The 22,173-nt window shown below is 37.5% G+C and overlaps 3 protein-coding genes across 5 annotated transcripts in view; 1 reads left to right on the forward strand and 2 right to left on the reverse strand.

The window, feature by feature from the left end:
* Positions 1-4,264, reverse strand: part of kar (monocarboxylate transporter 10-like protein kar) — a 46,535-nt gene extending 42,271 nt beyond the window's left edge. The window contains exons 1-2 of one of the 2 annotated variants that reach the window (XM_072296943.1): positions 3,956-4,264; positions 2,296-2,335 (exon numbers count right to left, since the gene is read on the reverse strand). The gene's annotated coding sequence lies outside the window, so the exon portion shown is untranslated. The remainder of the gene's footprint in view (positions 1-2,295; positions 2,336-3,955) is intronic. The other variant, XM_072296942.1, reaches the window with a different exon arrangement.
* A 344-nt stretch (positions 4,265-4,608) lies between these two features.
* On the forward strand, positions 4,609-16,241 carry LOC109043646 (Cyclin-dependent kinase 1). 2 transcript variants are annotated; one of them, XM_019060931.2, is made up of 8 exons: positions 4,609-4,767; positions 5,285-5,425; positions 7,036-7,192; positions 8,240-8,405; positions 9,155-9,310; positions 11,618-11,781; positions 12,463-12,604; positions 14,335-16,241. In XM_019060931.2, exons 2-8 carry the CDS (start codon positions 5,389-5,391, stop codon positions 14,452-14,454), a joined length of 942 nt encoding a protein of 313 aa, XP_018916476.1. In that variant the 5' UTR covers positions 4,609-4,767; positions 5,285-5,388; the 3' UTR covers positions 14,455-16,241. The 2 variants fall into 2 exon arrangements, with proteins under 2 accessions (XP_018916476.1, XP_072153047.1); XM_072296946.1 differs by having other exon boundaries at positions 4,700-4,837.
* Positions 16,242-17,196: 955 nt separating this feature from the next.
* Positions 17,197-19,832, reverse strand: roh (reduction of Rh1). Its single transcript, XM_019060932.2, has 3 exons — positions 19,675-19,832; positions 18,134-18,324; positions 17,197-17,460 (listed from the first exon to the last, which is right to left on the reverse strand). The coding sequence occupies exons 1-3, from the start codon at positions 19,713-19,715 to the stop codon at positions 17,375-17,377; spliced, it is 318 nt and encodes a 105-aa protein (XP_018916477.2). The 5' UTR covers positions 19,716-19,832; the 3' UTR covers positions 17,197-17,374.
* Positions 19,833-22,173: the final 2,341 nt, after the last annotated feature.

Below are 22,173 nucleotides of genomic sequence, written 5' to 3' on the forward strand. Positions count from 1 at the left end.
AGAAAAAATTACATTTTAACAATTTGGACTAATCAGTCTTACGAAATTTGGGCTAGGCCAACTGTTCAAACGTTTTTCCCCCTCCTTCTCAATAACAAGAGTTTGGCTTACATAAGGCAGCGCTTGATCCCCCCCCCCTCCCCCATAGGGCACCCGTAAGGCACCTCTTGACCCCCCCCCCCCCCCCCCCAAGTGCCTTACTTAATTTGTGGACGGCCCTTTTTCAAGGGAGACTAGAAAGGGTTGGGGACTATGAAATTTGGATCCCTTGGGGCCGATATCCTGTTCGTTCCCGCGGTTTCCAACCTCGTCCGTCCTGTAATAACCGAGGAAAGAGCCTGGTGCGGGTAGTCTGGATCACCCTGTATTTTCCGGTTCAAAATAAAGGTATTTTTCGAGGCGTGGAAAGCCATAGAAAATCGAGCAGTGGTTTGGCGTCATCCTTGAGAGTCTCCACGAGTTGTAATGGGTCGATCGAACGGGCTAACTTGTGGTTTTTTGTGCTTTGAAGAAAGCTAATACGTTTAGGTCACTGAGTAACCTTGTGGAGAATTTAATTGTGTAACAATCGAGTTTGAAAGGGTCAGAACATCCAAGAGGCAGACTCCAATATGATATGATGGGATCGATAATAGAATTCTCATCATCCTCCATAGCAGTCAAGGGTTGATGACTTGCATCATGTAATTCTTTCCCCCGTTTTCCATTTTTCCTATTTCGCCCAAATTATGGTGACAAATGGCTTTGGATTTCAAATTTTCTGACTTACTCCTAATTTTTGAAGAGTTTAGAACAAGTAGTTTCTTAACTTGTTACTGGTTTTTCAAGGATGAAGAGCAAGAAAGAGACTCCTTCGAGATATTGAAAATTTTCCAAAAAAATCCTTGGAAAACAAAAAAAAAAAACTTTGCCCCAATCAAAATTTCAAGTGCTAATGAACCTGGTTGTTGTTTGGTTCGCCAAAAGGAAACAAATATATAATTGATAATTTTGGCGTCAATTCCATGAGGGAAAATTCACTAAAACTCTCTACACCTCTCGGGTGCAACAGGACTTAATTATCTTTCAAGAAAATCCCATCTTCTTCTATCCGTGGATCCGTGTATCTACGTAGCTCTCCAGCTCCAGCCCCCCCCCCCCCCCGGGGGGCCCTTTTTCCGAAAAATGAGCCAGTTTCGAGGATTTTTTTTCCAGTTGTATTGTTCTGTATGATATAATTTTTTGGGCACCTTGTGGTTAAAAAACTTCGTTTACCGGCTATCCTTATTCCAGGAGCGTTGAAAACGAGCTTGAAAAATGTGTCTCATGGTAACATAAAACTGAAAAGAAGTCCTAATAATCGGCCCATTCCCCCCTCCCCCCCCCCTAAAAAACGGAGAGCTGGAGCGAAAGAGCAGCTTTAAAACCGAAAAACTTTATAAAAGTGGCACTTTTTACGGGCACTGTTTTAATTCAATTTCTTAAACGACACTAAGGTAAATAGGACGAGACGGAGCTTCTTATGCTAAGAACTCAGTCAACATGAAAAACGCACTCGATGACCTTGATGATAAGTAACGCCTTTAATACGAATATTCGTGCTTAATGGATACGCGAGTTGCATACGAAAAAATGGAAGGCGCTCCGGTCACTGATTGATTGACTCGATATTTGCATTTGAAAAGCGGCTGCCAATTCCTTACGGGAAAATACATTGTAAGTGATGAAAAGACCAGGTTTGGCATGAGATGTGACCTAGCGAGTGTACCGGATCCGTTCCCGCGTAAAAGTGACCGTTTTGAAAATCCGAATTTTTAGGTGTTTTTAAGTTGAATTTTTGGAGGGTTTCTGGTGATAAAAAAAACTCCGGAAAAATTCCTGTGACATCAGGAGCCTTAATTCTTTTGATTAAAGCAATAAAAAAAATTGCGCGACAGGCCCATTCCTATTGGAATAAAGAAGTTGCCGCGCAAACTCAAAATTTCGTCCATTTCGCCGTATCTCGGACGGAAAAGGCGCGAATGATCGATCCTCGATATTTTTTATTTTCAAATTTTTAGCTATGGTAAATGATCGATTATTAAGGTATTCGTTGCGAACACCCTGTTTATCGATCATTTTCAATAGATTTAAATGGCAGATCAATCGACAAATCGCAATGCACGCCACGACTTAGTCTTCCACAGCACACCGCAGAATGAGGCACATTGGTGTCGATCGAGGACAAATCATCAGCTGGGTTTTATTTTAAAGAATGTTGAACGTTTATTAATGAAATTGAAGGCAATTGGTGATTCTTTCACGTGTTCTACTTACCTTACTTAATTTTTCAGGGGAGTCTTCCGTGGCCGCCATTCTGGAAATTATAATAATATAAAAATAATTAAAAACTTTATAATAAAATATATAAATAAAAAATAAGGGAAATATTCTCGAAAAAAACTGTGTTTGGCGCAATGCGTGACGTATCCCTACAGTCTTGTAGGCGCTATGCGTTTCACGCCGACCGCTGCTGACCGCACTGTTTTTGACGCAATGCGTGAAGTATTTATGCAGTCTTGTAGGCACTATGAGTTTCACGGCGCCAACTGCTAGTGACCGCACTACGTTTGACGCAATGTGTTAAGTATTCATGGAGTCTTGTAGGCGCTAATATGTGTTTCATGCTGACCGGCGCGCGGCGCGCCAAGGGCTTCTCCTTTTCATCTCAAGTCCTCGTCATCACTGCTCTCTGCGCCGCGCCAATCCGGGCCAAATTGCGTGTTTGGTTTCTCTCTCAACTAGACTAATGAAAGGCGCTGTCTCTTGTATCACTGAAAGACGAGCAAATTAGAAATTACTATACTTAAAATCTCAGGAAATGAGAGATTTTTTCGCCTTTTCTCGTTAGTAATTTTCTTTCTAAATCAAATTTTTTTCTTGATACCTACATACCCGCGCGGCCCATCTGGTCACCCCCTAAATCCGGCCCTGCAGGAGTTATACCCGAAAAGTGGTAGCGGGTGGCGGCCTTCGACGGCAAAAAACGATAACAACCCTCTCGAGTCGGCGCAGGTTGTGAAACTTTTGAATTACCAGCTCTCAAACAGCTGCTTCGCGTCCGCGCGTCATGTCGGATGGTGTCAGTGGACGAGATACGTAGCTCGCCCTCTGCCTCCCATCAGTAGAAGAGGCCTGTCTACACTTCCGTAGCTACGGTCCATATTCTAAAATGCCTGGACAGTTCAGTATATAGGCCGTTGATTTCTCAGAACTCTGAGTATTTTGGAGGTTTGTTTTGGGGGTTTTCTGGATTTAGTCAGGTGTCTCTACCCAGGACCCCATTCCCTCTTACTTTTCCTGAATGTGCGTCAGGGGGAGGGGGATAAAGGTTATTTTTGGGAACAGTCCATATACTAAACTATAGCCGACGTGTCTTCATGTGTAAACTTTAGATAAAGCCGAGCTCTTGCATGTGCAAGAAATTTGCAACCCAAGTACAGATACTAATGTAGAGTTTTGCAAAAAATTCGATGGTGCTACTGGTTTTTCTCTGAAACGGACACCACAGCTAAAAAAAACTCTAAAAGTTGAGGCCGTAATTTAGGGAATCTCCCATGCTACGCTGAGAGTCCATGTCTACATCTGGTCAATCTCTCCATGCAAAAATCGCGAAGAAATACATCAGCAGGGTTGCCATTGTTCCAACCTAGGACTCCCCAGAAATTGTGGCAACCCTGCTAATAAATATGCTCAATTTCTGTGCATGGAGAGTTTGACAACAAATATAGGTGGAATCTCAGCATCTTTCGACCATAATTTTGGTAAGGTTCATAGGATGGTGTTGTTCAGAAATTGACTATGTAAAATAGCGGAAGTGGCCGCATTTTCCAATTATTGTAACCTAAAAGTTGACAGAGGCTGCACTGCTAGACTACGGAGACTCAAGATAAGATTCATCCATAGAGGAAAAAATATTATAAACCATAAAACTAACCTGGTCTATGTTTCATAACTTTTTCTTCAGGAATGAGCTGGAATCATGGGTTTATATGTTCGTTGTCACCTTCTTGTTCCATTCGTTCATCGGCACATTTTCATTTTCGTTTCACAGGAGGAACACTAGCACTTCAATTTGTCCAATTTCCGAAATCCTTCTACTGTTGTAATTGTACACATGTATAATGTATTATTGACTATAAGGTGCGTTTGTAGATACAGTTGTAAAGATATCAAAGGTTCCGCGACACTTTCTTGAAGGACAATACAAATCCATATACAAATCAACAAATCCTACAAATTCTTAGAACATAAAACATAACCAAAATAACAAAACACCTATGGGCAAGTTTTAGCTAGCAGCAACAGCCGCAATTCGGTGGTCAGCAGAAATCTACGGTGTTGCACAACAGCGGTCGCCGCTGATGGAAAAAACGCCCCCACTAACAAGCTTTGAAAGTTTCAGCCGTATTTTCTCTGCGCTAGTAATTCTAATTGTCAATATTTTTGCCTCAAAAAATCAAGCAAAAAATAATCTATGACTTGAGGATCTGATTTTTGTAATTTGAACAATATTATTTCAGAAATCGTCAACGGAAAGTGAAATTCTCAGTGGTGACTGGTGGCACTATCTCTAATCTTGAATTCGAACTATGCCGGTCGAATGGTCGAAATCGATGTTCGATGATCACCGTTACAGGAATAACCGCCAAAAACTGTACACAACAAAAAGCCATAAAGTTTCCCGGCGGTTTTTTTTTATCCCTTCCGTTATCATCAAGTTTCCTCCTCGTGTCTTCCAAAAATTTGGTGAGTAAAAACTTAATCAATGCAGATCTTATTTTTCCACACGTTCCATCATTCATATCAAAAACACTTGGTGGGTACAAGTTTCTTTGTAGTTCATGATGTAGTCTAATCAGTTGTTGTCTCTTGCCGGACTTAGCAAGAAAAGTAGTCAAAGTCTGCTTTATAAATCCTAAGAACTGATAGTTTTGACCTCAGGATTAAAAATGAAGTTACTTTAGTTTCCACCTGTCAGTTTGCTGCTTTGCTCGGTCCCTAAGCATTGAATCGGACTAATTCTGTGTACTCCCTCACTCAGTGTTGGAGACTCATCTCTTAAACCTCTGCGGGCCGATTATTGAAATTTAAACCAGCCCGATAAGACATCGAATTGCGATATATTGCAAGGTTAAGATAGGGCTATGTCTTGTCGAAAGCGGCGACATAGAGTTGATGACATTTCAATTATCGTCCCACTGGCCTTCTGACTCTTTTTATTCATCTCTTCTTATGTTTATACATGTATTTTCTGTGATTTCAGTGTGAAGGCAAGTCACTTATGGACTGAACGGTAGCTTGTTTGCACTCTGCAGTATCCTATTTCACCCTGTTCAATTTGTGAATTTGTTACAACTTAATTCCACCATGGATGGTTATATTAAAATTGAAAAGATTGGGGAGGGTAAGTTTATCGTTTTTCCTTACTCTTTCAATCAGGCAGAAATTTAAGACTCTAGCCTGCACGTGGCAGGAGTTCCTGTCAGATTAATTGAACCACCGCGCTGTTTCGGCCCATTAGCCGTGAAATACCCACCTGAGGCAACTACAGCGCTATGCATTAATACATGAATTGGTGGACTTCTCTCAGTGTTCTAAACTCACCTGTCAGTTTAAGAAGCTTTCTAGCCTATCAAGCTCCGTTTTCAGGGGCCCAATTGAAATTTTGCTCGGACACCAAATGTACATGTGTAATTCAGTTTTATGTGGTATGATAGAAGCACAGCACCTTACAGAATTTTTAGCTGCAACATAGGAAAAGAAAACATGGAGAATAATGTCCTAACTAAAACTAAGAGGGTTTATTTCTTCTACATGTCCAGATTTTGTTCAACTCAGTTAGAATTTTTTTTAACTTCCCATCAATCATCATCATCCTTATAAAAATTAAAGAACCTCAAAAATTAACATACGCATTTGATGGATTTTCAACGAAAGGTACAGTCAAAAGCGACCAACAGGCACCTAAAGGATGGAACCTAGCAGAGCTAAACGGAATTCGGTAAACGCTCACAATCTTCCCCCTCCTGCCATCCTGCTTTGAATCAATTCTCAATCTGTAGTGCAGTGAGGGCTACTGTTTTCTCTACAAGTTTAGCTCTGTGTGATAGACAAAAATTATCAGTCAGAAAAATTAGGACTCAGTATAAATAAGTACACCAATTTTTGAAAGAGCTGCTTGGCCAGCCTTGACCATTCTTTGGGAGCACTTGGGTTTGAAACACTGACTTCTGAATGCTGAAAAAAACTGCCATTCGTCTGACAGGCGCTATATCATAGGTAAAAATGTCTCCAAAAGTATCGGGTCATTTGACTCCATAGAAGAAAGAGACTCGATTACCCCAGTGAATAAGGATGATTTTCGGTTGATTGCATGTTCATGATAGCTTCTATCTTTCACTGCAGGCCTGAAAACACTCTTCAACAGGCAACATTTTTGGTTTTTTTGTCCTCATCTGGATCAAGGACCATTATCCATGAAATTAAAGTTCCTTAGCCTCCATTTGTAATGATCTTTGGTTGGAAGAGTCTTTACAGTTAATTACCTTTTTTGGCAAAGAAATACCACTGATTTAAAATCTTTTTTAATAAAAGAAAGTCCCCAAAACTGACCACCAGCAGACGGAGCGTTTCAAATCTCAGATTTTGAAGCTGATGATGAGCCATGCCACAGCATCAAATATCCACAAATTTCGGCTGTGCCCACAACCTTCACCTGAAACAGATTGATCACTTGATCTATATCGTTCCGCACCCCTGAAGAAATTCACCCTTGTACAGTCTTGTCAAGTAAGTAATCTCGGAGAGAAGTACTAATTTTAGTCCATTGCTGTAGTTATCAAATAATGATAACATGAGCTATGCAAGAGGTCTAGTTTCAGTCTCTGTTCAGTTCAAGGAGGTAAGAGTCAGAGGTGGCTTCATTTAGACTACTCCTAAATAACCTCTTTTTTAAATTTTAGTTAACATTTTAAAGAATTGTAATACTATGACCTCTCTCACTATTGTTCTTAGGTACTTATGGTGTCGTTTACAAAGGGAGATGCAAAAAGACTGACCAGATTGTGGCCATCAAGAAAATTAGAATGGAAGGAAATGATGAAGGTATTCCGTCTACAGCCTTGAGAGAAGTCACACTGCTCAAAGAATTAGACCACCCCAACATTGTCAGGTTTGTAGCTTTTAAAAGTTTCTTGCTGCTAAGGGCCTACTTAGGTAAGGCTTCACAGCCAGCCGAAAAGCTGCTGCTTTGTTAGCTGCCCCACAATGACTTACAATCATCAAAGGGTAGAGAGGGGAAGTATCAAACAGTGTAGGCGCTTACTCTTAAATTTTTTAGTCTGTTAATAAATCTGTAGGTATCAAGAGATGATAGAGCTGGCCCTTAGAAAAAGAGGATTTGTCAAACATCTGAAATCATTGTGAATTTTATGACTTGTCAGAGCCTCAAAGAATGGAAAGCAATCTGGGAAGTTTTTACAACTTTCCGATGGGACTGACTGGAGAACAGATGATGGTTCTGTATTATGGCTTCAGGAATTTCCAAGGCCACGCACAACTGTGAGCAATGAACTAAAGGAGTTATGCAGTGGGACTCAAAGAAGCCAGAGCGAGAGGAAGAAGCAAGGACATTGTACCCAAATGCTACAGTGGCATAGCATTAAAGGACAGCAGTGGGGCTGAAGGGAGAGGAAAGGCATTGTTTTGTTTGAGAGGGAAGAGCAAGGGATACGTATGAAACCATCAAGAAAGATGATCGGAATTTGGCAAATTGAGCAATGTAACTGGCGTAGAACAAAAAAACGGAGGGAGTGGGTACAGTGAGCCCATGTAAAGAACGGTACAGCTGTCGCACTGCATGTAGCCTGCTTGAGTCAAATTGATAAGAAATAAATGTTTCTATTCTAGCAAGCACTAGGAGTGTCAACAGAGAACAGGGTCAGCAGTTTCTTCTTCCCTGTCAATAATTCAGCGCTTTGTGCTGCTAATTAGAAGTGTGAAGTATGGACAAGCCCCTGCTAATAGCATATTCTGTGAGGAAATTTTTAGATGAAAAGTCGCATTCCACTGATTTCTTATATCTAACTCTGTCCAAGTTTTTTCATTGACCCTGAGTCAATTTGTTATAGGTCTCTGCCCAAAATCTTTCACCATTTGATACCCTAATCATTTTCTCTGCTTAGTTACCACATGTAATACTTTACAATTCATTTTTCAGTTTGTACGAAGTTCTAATGGAAGAAAATCGAATGTATCTAGTTTTCGAATTTTTAACGATGGACCTCAAGAAATTCTTGGATTGTCAACTGCCCAACAGCAAAATTGACACAAGTAACACAGTTGGAAAGCTGGACACAATGCTGATGAAATCATATTTGTATCAGGTGAGGAGTATTTTTTGAAGATTTCTGTGTGATTTCAAGAGGATGTTAACCATGAATTGGAAATAAATCAAAATCAAGAAAGTGGGCGAAAAAATTGAGTTGCTTACAAAGAATACCTCCGCCCAGAATTCAGACTCTTCTCAATTGTAGGAGATTTCTTCATGAGGATTGTTTAGTTAAAAGAATCTAAAACGTGGAGTTACTTTAATCAATATTTCCTCTCTCACACCTGTCACTTCTCCTCTAACCTGAAGCTAGAATTTTTAAGAAAAAATTATCAATTCAATGTTTTTGCGCTTGCTAAAAAGTATTAGCAATAACTTTTATTCATCCCCTAAAAAGCTTGAAAACAAAAAACGAAGTCTAATCATCAACCATTCAGATGTGTGTTTTTTCTCTCTAATACTACTTAGAACCTAAAAATTACTAATTGAAATAAAATAGCACCAGAGGTGATGGAATAAACTGATTCAATTAGTGTGCTATGCATGTGAAAAACGCAAGAATTTTTACATATTTGGCTTCAAAGTTAGAGAAGTTAAATCCAGGTCATCAGTAATAGTCTTATTCACTTGGTATCAACAAACTAATTTTTCAGGACCTACAATGCTGCTTGGTAACAAAAGAAAATGAGTGAAATGATTCTTAAAATCCAATGATAAACATTACAATTCTTCCATCCTCTTCAAGGTTCAATTTATGTAACATTTTCTAGCCTTTACTAATAGTCATGATTACTCATTCAACAGATCACACAAGCAATCCTGTTTTGTCACAAAAGACGTATTCTCCATAGAGATCTCAAACCTCAGAATCTACTTATTTCCAGCAATGGTATGATTAAAGTTGCCGATTTTGGACTGGGGCGTGCTTTTGGAGTGCCAATTCGAGCTTTCACACATGAGGTAGCACCTTACTCTTTTCATTTACCTACATATGAGGATCATAATGTCAAACAAAGTAGCTTTGATCACCCATAAAAAGTGATTTGTAAAAGAATATCAAGATACATCATCTAGAAATAAAAAAAAACTTCTATATCGTTAATCTTATATGGATCATGTAGGTAGAATATAATTTCCTTACAGTAATTGCAAGCAAATATTTTACATTCCTGGTAATAAAATTGAACACATGAGAGAGAAAAATCCTTTCTATTGTAGCGAATGGCTCCTCCTTTGTTGCATGTGGGGCCAATTAGTCTCTAGATAAAATACGAATTAAAACACTACACCACATATTTTCTTCTAAAAATTACATGAGAAAAACGAATCACTCAAAAGAAAGTCTGAAAATCATTCTCCAAGCATCAACGATAAACATTGGTTCAATGACGAAAATATAAATAGCATTATTTTTATGATCCAGCTTCTATTTGCTGTGTTAAAAATGTTTGTCAGTATTTTGTCTAAGAGTTAATTATCTAACTTCTTGTTGTGAGATTTTTTTTTTTTTCATTTTTTTTTATTATTTTATTTTATTTTTTTTTTTTTTTGCAACCTTTGAAGAGAGACTATGTGACCCTTTTTCCACTCCCTGACCCTGTCTAGTGGCCCTAAATGAATACCTATCTATATTAGTGAGAGTGAGGGTATCGATACTCTTGTCTACATTTTAGTAAGGGACACAAATGTGCTTATCTTGCAAGTTCCAAAGTACAGTTATTCAACATAAGGCTGTGACTTTCTCTTCTAATCCATCCTAATTAAACAAATAGCCATTTCCTCTAATCATTGATTGATAGAACATTAAGGGTTGACTAAAATCATCAATTCTGAGCTGGACTCAAATTGAAGCTTTATGTTAGTGTCAGTCTTTAAATTTCATAATGTGTAGTAATCACCATGGGCCACGATGTAGTGTGCCAACCATAGCAGCATATTAGCTGCATTTTTGTGTTCGTCTGTGTCATGTCATCCATTACTTCACTCTGAAGTTTTTTTTTCTTATTATTCGTAATAGAAGTATAATTATACTACATCATATTTTTAGACTTTACGGGTCTTTAAACATTTTTACTTATCATGTAACGGATAATATTACAATAACAAACCACTTTGATCAGAAAGAAAGAAAGAAAAAAATAGTTAGGAAGAGAAGTAAAAGTAAAAAGCATGCTAAAAACGAAACAAAATAAAAAAGACAGAACAATAACAGAACAGATAAGAAAAAGAGTACCAAAGTGGCTAATGCTAAATGTTAGTAACAGTGTAAGACTCCGATTGCTAGCAGGAACTTTGATTCACAGATGTGGGCCAATATTTCAGCTGACAAAGGCAGGTACCGGCGATTACGCAAGTGAGGGTAGTTAGATTTTAAGAATGTCTGGGGTTACTGGAAAGTCCGGTTTTCTTTTCCTTAAAGGGCGCAGATCCTCCACCCAATCAAGGAACACAAGGGCTTCCGGATTGGGGTGGGCGGACAGACGTTCTTCGTATCTGTTGTATAGTCTACTTATGTAGGCTTCGATTTTCTCAATTCCCAGTTCCGAGTAAATAGCTTCGTGACGGAGATACCATGGAGCATTATAATTTGCCCTAGTGTTAAATTTTGAATAATTTCCATTTGTTTTACATTTGACTTGGCTGCACAGGCCTAGATTTGGCATGCATAAGACCTTATTGGTCCTATCATTGTTTTGTACAGGAGAATTTTGTTTTGCAGTTCTAATTTGGTGTGGCGTTCGAATAACCATAACATGCTGCGTATCTTGATTTCAATTTGTTTTTTTTTTTATTGAGAATATGTTGCTTATATCTTAATTTAGAGTCAAGAGTAAGTCCAAGATAGAGAATATGTTGCTTGTTTCATATGTATGTTGTTGTTCTAAAGTGAAATCATAGTGTTTGTCGACAATTATATTTTCAGGTTTTTCTGAACCATCGCCTTTTAGTATGGATAGTTAGAGATCAATTTCTAATCGGGCTCTTAATTTTCTGGAAACAGGGTTAAATAGGGGGGTAAAAATTACAAGATAACTCTGAGAGAACCCAACTCCTTCAGTGCTGTTTGCTAAAAACATCAGACTATCAATTGCTGGGCTCAATGGATTTTTTCTCTTGTAACCCAAGAAAAAAATATGGTGTGGTGGTTTTACTCTCATTATCTGAGCTTATTTTTTAAACCTTTATTTTTCTGTTTTTCCCATTTCCCTTTCATGCTCACTTATCATGCTGAAACCACTGTTCTAATTCTCATTTCTTTGCCCATAGGTAGTCACCTTATGGTACAGAGCACCAGAAATTTTGCTTGGAACTACTCTGTATGCCTGCCCTGTTGATATCTGGTCAATAGGTTGTATCTTTGCAGAGATGGCCATGCTCAAACCCTTGTTCCGTGGTGACTCAGAGATAGATCAGTTATTCAGAATATTTGGGCAAGTTTAATCTGACATGTTTATTTAAATGATAGATTTTTTCATGTATCATTTTTTGTTTTGTTTCTCATCTTCTTTTTTTAAAAAAGAGTCTCCGACTGAAGTTACATTTCAAATGTAAACCAGTATTTTAGTGTATTTTTTTCAGTTCAGTTTCACCTGCAGTTACATAGACGTGACCTTCAAATCTTCAAGGGAATTTAAAAATTCTGAAGTATATGTAGTAGATATCTGCCCACTGAAGTCAGTTTTGAAAAGCAGTTGATGAAATAATTTTGAAAATGCAAGCTAGTCAAGTGATAACAACATGTCCAAAATCAAGATATTTCGAGGTACTCAGTGTGTAGGTACTTCTAGAGGAGGTATGCTTAGGGTTGTGTCAAACTACTGAACTGAATAATGAGAAAAACAGCCAGGGTGGTTTTAACCTTTTGCTCGCCTATACAATAGCTCATTTTGTTCCTTGCTGAGACTAGACTAATTTAGCCTTGGGAAGTGGAAATAAGGTGAATGATTTCATTCTTTTCTGAAAAAAGCGTCTGGATCAGATCCTTTCTCCTTCAATCATTTTCATTTCTCCAAAGCATAAGCATACAAATTCAGCAAAGAAATAGATGGGTTTTCAGTAAATTCTCTTTTGAATACATTATTTTTTAAACATTTTAATTTTACTCCAAACAGGATCCTTTCAACCCCAAATGAACAAATCTGGCCAAAAGTTTCACAACTTCCAGATTACAAACCCACATTCCCGAACTGGACGACCAATATTTTGGCTCAGACAGTGAGCAAACTCGATCCTGTCGGACTTGATCTGCTGCAAGTAAGTGCATGTGAATTCTCATTACTTCCAAACAATTTTTTTTACCTAATGGAGGGTAAAAATTACGGCAGAATGGGCCAGTTGCGCTGATCACAGAACCGTGTTTGGATGCTTGATTCTTTTAGAGTAGCTGAAAATAATAAGATCTGCCCAAATCGCAACTTTCTATGTTCAATATTAACCGAGATATCGCCCTTTAAAAAGTCAGGTTTTTGACGTGATCCACCACGGCAGTGACATACTTGATTTCTTCTTCTTTTGTCCGATCAGTGATGCAGAGGGTGCATCGCGACACTTCAGCGGCGTTAAATGTACACAAACTGAGGTGAACTGACTGACCGCCTAATCTCTTCACAGCAAGTGCTTTATCTCCTGATGAGAAGATCTTTAAAGTACAAATCGGTCTGTTTCTTGAGTTTGTTTATGTTTAATGTTGTTGAAGTTTTGCGTTGCATCCTCTTTGCATCACTGATTGAACAAAAGAGGAAGAAACCAAGGGTGTCACTGCCTGGGTGAATGACTCCCAAAACCTGACTTTTCAAAGGGCGATATCTCGATTAATATTGAACGTAGAAAGTTGCAGTTTGGACAAATCTTATTATTAATTGTTAATATACAAGAATCAAGCATCAAAACACGATTTTGTGACCAGTACAACTGACTAATTAAGAATTTGAATTTTTATGTCCATATTTTTAGGTACTGTCTGAAACGTTTTAACTGGAACCATTTTCTCTCTTCTTTTGTACCGCCAAAATTGAAAATAACATTAGTGCTAATATTTCTTATGTTAAGAATTTTAACGAAAGTATTTATTTGACCCAAAATGATTGAAATGGGCAGGCTCCTTATTGAGAGCTGATCTGTGCCCACTTTATTGAATCGTCCAGTCTCAATTGTGCCATCCTCTTTTTTCTCTAAAACTCATTCTTATTCCTGTTCCTATCAAGCTTGACTTTCCTGATCACAGGGTGTCTACTAGTCTGGAATTCCCGGAAATAGTACTGATTTTTTAAGGGCGGTCTAGAAGTACTGAAAAAATGCAGAAATTCCCCAAGAATTCTCGGAATGTTTTCTTTTATACCACCATTTTTTTTTATTTATTAGGTAAAGCCTGGAAAGTATGCAGTCCTGTACGCATTTATTCTTTGAGTAGTATTAGCCTGCAAAATTGCGATTCTACAGGCAGTCAATCTTCAAGCCACCGATGAAATTTTGTGATTACGTCATTTTTGTCGCGATTCGAACGAGAATCTCAAATTTCGTCAAACGGAGCTACTATTGACTGGATTTTTCTGTCAAGATAGCGTTGGATTTCTTGGGAATGTACTAATAAAGTAATGTAAGAGTACCGACTTTTGGCCAGCCTATCTCAGTAGACACCCAGGATCACCTATCTCCAATAGAAGACTTATTTCAATTACTAAATACATCAACTCTGTTTACATAAGAAACTACTAACTATCAATCTAAACAGCTGTTCTGCAACAAACAACAACAACATCAAAAAATCCCTGTATTTTTAATCTTGCAAATTGGACTGCATTTTGCAATTTGGAACTATAAATTCTGGCTCTTCTGGAAAAACACTTATGTGCATAGGGAAACTAATGGCACATACGTTGTTTTTAAACCGGGCTAGAATCTATAGGTCCAAATTGCAAAATGTAGTCCAATTAATCATAATTTGTATTGGATTTTTTTAACGCCAGATTGTTATTCTGTTCCAGAAAACTTTCATTTATGATCCTGCCGAAAGAATTAATGCTCGAGATATGATCCATCACAAGTATTTTGATGACCTCAAAGAAGCAAATGTCCTTCCAAAATCAGATTTGTATGAAACATGAACTGTGTGACCTTTCCTCCTTATTTATACTCGAATTTAGAGTTGCTCATAATCTTCTCCTTCAATACTTCCTCTCTGATTTTAGTTTCTTGTTAACTATTCAAAGGCTCTCTATTTTTTTACAACTGAACCGCATTCGAACAAGGATCTAAATGCATACTGTTTTTATTTTTCATCACTTTTGTAATCATGAATTGAAATCATTATCCTAGTATTCTGCCAATGAGATAGCTGTGTAATGACACCCCTAATTGCAAGTACTACCTATCGAGTAATAAGTAGAATCATTATTATTTAAGTATCCTTTGAATGCTAATTTTCCGAGAAAATAAATACGTAACAATACTGTTTTTATTAGTCCAATTTCGAATTTTTTTTAAACATAGGGTAGTTTTAAGGAAGCAGGAAAGTATTTGTTAAATGTTCTCTTTTTATTTCTAAAAAAAAGTTACCAGGGTATCTCAGTTTCCCTTCAGCAGGTGTGCTTAAAGTTGCTTGGTGCAAACACCCACTAGCAATCCGCAGCTACTTTAGATGTGTCATATTACACAGCCTGGTGGCAGTCGTTTTTTTAACTTAAAAAATGTGAGGCTGGCAATAATTTTTACAAAAATCAAAGCACCCGTAGTTTCCAAGTACAATAATGAAACATAATTTTCCGGAGCCATACTAGACCAAAAAAAATAAAATAAAATAATTATTTTTTGAAAAAATCATAAGATCTAAAATATTCAAAGTCCGAACTTAACTCTCATTCCTCAGTTAATAAAACAATCACGATCATTATTTGATTGCAAGAAACATTGCAAACAAGAAATAAAGAGACACTAAAACTTCAAGAATGCGTATCTCTTTTGCTTTGTTTCATAATGGTGACTGCTGTTTTATTGTACCAAAGGAGAATAAACCAATGCCAGTGCTTGGAATTTTCTATGAAGTTTCTTCCTATAGAGAAGAAAAATAGAGAAATTTTCCAGATATAGTGTCGAGTATTTTCCCATTTGAAATGCAAGTATAGGATAACAAGAAGTCTACACAGTTGCAAACCAAAGAACGTGTTTCTACTGTTTCACTGTCGATGCACATAAATAAATATCATAGAATTGAAGATAAATGAAGCCGAGGTAATTTTCATATGACTGCTAAGAATAGCACTTTTAATTGGTGAAGACATATTCTTTCGGGTGCAACCTGGAGTAAAAGTTGTAACCACCAATTGGCGATTCGGCAGCTTGGTTTAAAGACGTCAGCAGCAATGGGACCGAAATCATTTACCATTGGTAATAGTAATTGCACCTGTAGCGGCAGAAAAATATCTTAGGTATTCCTGGAACGTTATAGACTGTAAGTTACTCTTACACCGCTAAGTTCTAGTGCTAAGTTTTCAGCGGTAAACACAGTTCACCTTACTAGAGATTTCTCATCAAACAAAGAACACTCTTAGTACCTGCTCTTAGTGCTCTGGGTAAAGAAGATGAGAGGAGTTTTTAATGGTTCAAATTCGTAGCACTTAAAACACACGATGCGACTCATTCCGAAAATTGCCTCTATTTATTTTTGTGTATTGAATTACGAATGTATTTTAAGTAATGTCACAGTTCAACTGAGGTTTTTTGATTTCATGGTTTTGTTCCCTCTTCCGTCAACTGCTGTCTTTTGTATAAATTACCCTATCGTAAGTATTTCCTCACTGCGCCTTCATGTTTCTATCTCTGTCTTTATCTTGAATCAATTTGAATAGAACATGTAAGTCACATATCAATTGAATAAATACCTGTATTATAATGAGTCGTCCGTTGTATTTTTTGTGACCCTTTATAATTCAGTAATTTTGACTTATTATTATTTCAGAGATTTCGATAGGTGCTGTACCTAAATTGCATAACATTCAAAGGAGAAGAGGATCAAAGAGAGCTTTTACGCCATTTTGTCTTTACAGGTTAAAAGATAGGGATCTACATCATAGAAGCGTCACAATCGGAGAGGGGGACCAAAAATGCCGAAAAAGTGCGTTACATAATTTATGAAAGCTCCCTAAACAAAAATTTGTTCTAGCCTGTATAATAATCGCTAATGAAAAGCTAATATTACATTCGAGATTAAAACTCATAATTCGCGAGGTGTATTTTACAGTTTTTTTAGTAGTTTCCTAACCTATCAGGAATTCAGCAGCATAATTGTTGAAACTTTCACTGGCTATGTTGGCAAGATAAGACAAGACATAGCCCTATATGCACTGTGTAACATATCGAGTATATATAATATATATGTAGGTTTTACAAGAGGAAGAGAGTTTAAATGGCAGCCCGAAACATAAATGACAAAAACACAAAAAATCAGTGGGAAACAAGGCTAAAATCAATTTTGATTTTTTGTGTTTTTGTCAGGTAGGTTTCACTATATATTAATATTTTTTCCGCAATGATTATAAGATGAAGCAAACTTGTAATGAGGCTTCTACTGGTCATACTCTCAGCCTTAAAACGAGCTATAGTTTTCTACATTTGACACATGGATTGCCAAGATATTCTACCTTTTCTGCACATATCTTCTCTTGCTGAAGATCTGATTTCTAGGCTTAACTAAAGAACTCTGAAGGTCATACAAATAGGTACCTTCCTTCACTTGCTAGGTAACTTCCATTTTTCAAAACGTTCGCACAAACCAGAAATCTCGCAAGATAATTTTATTGATAGAGGAGGATTGTTCATGAGACAATCAAATGAGATTAATCCGAATCAAATAGTGTTTTGACGATTTCTTTTAACTTTAATTCAATTATGAATGAAATTTACAAAATAAAATAGAACATAGAGATTATTATGAAATGAGATTGGATTCACAAATGAAAAAGATAACAGAAAAAAAACTGATCCAACAAAAAGTACTTAATTCTAATCTATGAATGAAGGTTACACACATTAATGTTCCTCCTCCCATACTTTAGGATGGTTACGTGAGGCCTCATGGATGTCGTCCCACTTCTTAATGTTTTCTGGGCTTCGAGCTGTGAAATAAAAAAAAAATTATGAATTAGTGCCTTAGAATTTAATTTGAGAAGGTTCGTTGTCCTCTTCTCTGGTGACATAAGAAGTTATTGCACCGAACACAAATGAATCAGTACTTCTAAAAAGGGTAGAAGTCCCATTTTCCGAAATCTCTTGTTTTTTTCATTTTTGGCACTCTACATGAATGACATTGGCGTTTCTGTGCATCTGTCACTCGTGTTCCAAGAAGCGGGCTACTTCGGGTAATATAATAAGGACAACCGTAGAGCTCAATAAGTCAAATCAAAAGGATTATGAAAAATGGACTTCTGCCCTTCTTAGAAATACTGATTCAAATAACTAATGAATGGTTTGTGATTTGAAATGTACAACTCTGTACCTAGCGCATATAACCAAACTTACCTTTAATACTGTTACACTTCCAGAGTTGGCAACTTGAATGCCTGGTTACCATAAAAGGATGATCAGAAAACTCACATACACCATCTTGCAACTAGAAATTCCTAGAAAGTTAGCTGTGTCAGAACTTTCAATGAAGCCATAGATCTTTGACCTACTACAGTATATCCAATAACAGGGATGATGTTGGCAGACTCTTTTTCTAGCTATTTCACATTGCTGTCCTCTATCCCTCGCCAACATGAAAGCATCAAAAATACAATGAAAACTTACCCATTCTCTGGAAAAATATGAACAAGGGCCACGAGCAAACGAATCCAAGTATTAGGTAATGGGTGAGAGGAGCCTTATCGTAATACATTTTAAATGGAAACTGGGCCATTTTAGCCGACATAGTATACGGCCATCGCATGCGCCTTGAAGGTCCTTCAGCTGCTGTGTCTGCTGCAGAGAGAGCCATGCTCCTGTTAAAATACGAAAAAAGTCACAATGTAAAGAAAGTAGACCGCAGGTAACAAATTTTGGAATGATGCCACAAAGCAGGCATGTAGAAATGTTGTCAGCTAAGTTGACGGTTGTTTACTTTCGGTTTGCACGAGTTGCGTTTTCGCGTCACTACTATCCACATGAAAACATCTGGCTCTCTCAGAAGCAGGAAAACAAGCTTAGATAAGTTTTTTAATACTTTCAAACCTTGTTGACTTTAATTTTTAGCCACAGAGAAATCACAACCACAAGAAAGTCGCAAATCATAACTGATAAGTAGTTTTTTTACGATACAATCATGAGACTGATGTTTTCAATGTGGATAGTAGCGAACACCGCTTTGTTCAGAGGCCCAAATTTGTCGTTGACGCTTGCAAACCGAAAGTAGACAACTACCAGCTTAGCTGACAACACCTCTAGCCAACATCTGATTACATCATCATTGGAATGGGGTCTTCAATGTCTACGATCCTCTAAAATGCATCTGAAGCTGAGTCCTCTCTTACTTTAAGGCTTTGATTGGCAGGGTGATTCCAGTGGTACTACAAATAAGCTTGATACTGAGGGAGACTATTTTAAAATTTAATTTAACGGTCGGAGATAAACTGCCACCTGTCAGCATACAATTAAATTTGGCTGAATTTCGTAGTGCAAATATCAACTTAAGGGCTAACATGTGAGTTGCCTATGCTACTTGCAGTCATCTTATCTCAGAGATTGATGGGAATGTACACGTAACTCCACATGAAAATTATTTTTCAGAGTTATTATCATAGGTTGCATCTTGAAGTTAGTCCCAGGTGACAACTAGAGATATTGGCAACTTCCGAAAAAGTGAGGTTATCGTCCCGATGATACAAAACTGAAGGTACGACAGAGCCAGGAAAATATTAGTTATCTGCAGATTAAAGGATTAGAATACGTTATATTCGTATCAGTTCTGCATGTTAAGTTGTGTTAAGTATGTTCACATGAGTTTATCTTTCGACTAAGAGACTTTAAGGTTAGGATACTGTCAACCTTACATGACCTTTGTAGAAAACTCCGCAAGGGAGCTCTAGAAGTATGATTTAAGTCACAGCGAAAATTGACAGCACCCTGTTCTTTTAAGAGAAGTCGAATCCGGCAGCTGAGATTACACACATTTGAAGAGGTCAATAATGGTACCTAGAACAATTAGTATTTCTATGGTCCCGACTCGAGTGAGAGGTGTGGGCAGAGATGAAGATAAGACTTTGAATGGGAGAAAAATTTAGAGGTAAGCAATTTTAAAGCTTAACGACTGAGGAATTTCCATAGTTTTAAAGACTAATAGGTGAGGAAATTACCTGGCGCGTTGGGAAAATATCGCACGAACTTTAGAGGCCATTCTTCCTTAGTTCACTCTAATGTTGATCAAGTGAAGTGAATGACTGATAAGTGATTACTGGACAAGAGGACAAGACAAGGTTGCCTGAGTTATGTATGTTATATTTCACATTCCCAAGCAAAAAAGTGGTATTTGCACAATCTGACAGTCACGTCATAATACTAGGGGCCAGGATTGCCATATCAATCAGAACCGGCGTCAATTTGCACGGCAAAGATCTCCTTCAAATATGGATAAAACTCTTCCAGAATTACAATAATACGACAAAAAAGAAGGTAAATTTTTGTATTTATCTCTGTATTTCGCCCGTGGATGTTTTTTATCTAACCAAATGGATCTAAGAAAATCTCCAGGTTGCAATAGTTGGTACTATGTATCAAGGAGGACACCCACCTATGACACCCACCAATCCACATCCAGCAATGTTGACAGCTGTTTTTCGAAAATTTGGCGGTATCATCATTTGATGATACCGCCTTTAAGGGAGTCCTCATAGTAACTTACTTACGATTTGTGGGCGTAGGCGCTGTTTCGAGCCTCCGAAACGATTCATTTCAAACACTTTGACTGGAGTGGAGCTAAAATTGCATTTCCATCTTGTGAAAAAAGAGCTACCCTGACAGGATTTGTAGAAGATGAAAAGTGAAAAAGGCAATTGCAGGTGCAATGCTGTTGCCAACTTTTAAATGTAAATTGATTGCAGTAGACACATGGGTCGTAAGACAGTAAGTTGGAATTTTTTAGCCAACGTACACGTTCAGCATAAAGCTGAAAATCTCAATACAGAGGGAAAAAGCTCATATGAACACAATTTTCCCTCAAAGAAATACGCTGCTTGGTGCAACACTATAACGACCATCCAGGAAGGCAACTGCAGATGCGTTTCGACCTCATTGGGCCAATCCTCAGTGCAGCACAGCCTCCTGCATTTCCTGCTACCAAGCTCGGAGAGGTCGTGAAAACCAGCCTGAGACTTGGGCAAGCGGTCGCTTGGTAGCAGGAAATTCAGAAGGCAGCGCTGCAGTGAGGATTGGCCCAATGAGGTCAAAATGCGTCTGCAGTTGCCTTCCTGATTGGTCGTTACTAGTGTTGTACCAAACAGGGAATCTCTTTGAGGGAAAATTGTGCCCATATGCGTTTTTTTCTCTCTGAGACTTTCAGCTTTATGCTGATTTTTAACACACATTGGCTAAAAAATTCCAACTTACTGTCTACCTTCTAAATGATACAAGAGATTATACCTCTGCCAATGGAGATAAATGTGATGCTTACAAAAAGAGAGAGGTAAACTGCCAACTTAGCATCTTCTAAATGCTAAAATTGCGACTGATTTTGCTGCTATAAATGAATGTAGCACTTAAAATAATCTTGAATGAGGAAATGGAACTGTAGATTCGGTAGGTAAACAAGTTTTTCATTTGAGCAACTGCAACATTCAGAGTTCATGAACATACAAGGTAGACTTCTATGGAAGTAAAAATAACACTTGATGCTAGTTGCAGTTAGGTATAATTTTTTTGTGTATGTAGCTCCCAACTTGTGTAAATAAAGAATAATTACTCTCAGAATAGGTACCTACATTATAAAATAGCAGTTCAAGCCTCACAGTTAAGATATATTTTGTCATTTACTTGATGGTCCCATACTATTTCCTCAGGACCATTAACAAATCGATGGTGAAACTAGCGAAACATTTGACTTGAATGCAGTGCTGTAAAATTTATCCTCCTATTTTAAATTTGAAAGGAGAACATTTTCACAAATTTTTTTTCAAACAGTAGAGAAAAATTGAAACATTTATGTTTTCCTAGTTTCACCTTAAAGATACTAACAGAATACTACAGACACTTTCAGAATTGCATGAGCAAACCTTCACGGCCAATCCAAGAGTTTTCAATCCTTGGACCCCCAGGCGGTCAACTGCTTCTTGTTTTTTTCACGACTCATTTTATGAAACACCCTTATCAGAGAATGGAATTAAGTTCACAGGGATTCATTAAAAAAAAATAACGCATTTTGTTTCAATTTTACCTTCTATCTCTATTTGAGATATCCAAAAGCATGCTTTGTTTATAAATTAATAATGAGAAAAATTACACCTTTCCCATTTTCATCTTGTTTTCGGAGAGATTTGTCCCAAAATCACTTTCTTTCAAAAAATTCACGATTCTTCTGATTCAGGATTTTTTAAGCTTTGATCGTAAGGTGACACCCAGGCAACCACATCCCTCATGGTAACACAGTTCTACCCGTTAGGTTCTGTGCGTTTTGTTCTTCACTACTTAGGAGTTTAATATTCAATAGAGACAAAGTAATTTAGGCTTAAAAATGTATTTTGTAAGTAAAAAAAAAAAAAAAAAAAATTCAAATTCTTGACAAAAATTCTTTGAAGAAACTATAGGAGAGTTGGAATTTGTAAATAGGTAAACTATAGAGTCGTCCAAAAAGAAAAAAAGGG

Source organism: Bemisia tabaci, chromosome 2 (genome assembly GCF_918797505.1).
Source record: "Bemisia tabaci chromosome 2, PGI_BMITA_v3".
Taxonomy (NCBI): domain Eukaryota; kingdom Metazoa; phylum Arthropoda; class Insecta; order Hemiptera; family Aleyrodidae; genus Bemisia; species Bemisia tabaci.

What these genes read in the sequence shown, in the direction of transcription:
- LOC109043646 (XM_019060931.2), top strand. Translation starts at nt 5,389, where the DNA reads ATGGATGGTTATATTAAAATTGAAAAGATTGGGGAGG. An exon ending in GACCACCCCAACATTGTCAG is followed by an intron (nt 7,193 to 8,239) that starts GTTTGTAGCTTT and finishes TTCATTTTTCAG; the next exon opens with TTTGTACGAAGTTCTAATGG. An exon ending in TCGGACTTGATCTGCTGCAA is followed by an intron (nt 12,605 to 14,334) that starts GTAAGTGCATGT and finishes ATTCTGTTCCAG; the next exon opens with AAAACTTTCATTTATGATCC.
- roh (XM_019060932.2), bottom strand. Translation starts at nt 19,715, where the DNA reads ATGGCCTCTAAAGTTCGTGCGATATTTTCCCAACGCGCCAG. An exon ending in ATATTTTCCCAACGCGCCAG is followed by an intron (nt 18,325 to 19,674) that starts GTAATTTCCTCA and finishes GTATTTTAACAG; the next exon opens with GAGCATGGCTCTCTCTGCAG. An exon ending in CATATTTTTCCAGAGAATGG is followed by an intron (nt 17,461 to 18,133) that starts GTAAGTTTTCAT and finishes TTTATTTCACAG; the next exon opens with CTCGAAGCCCAGAAAACATT.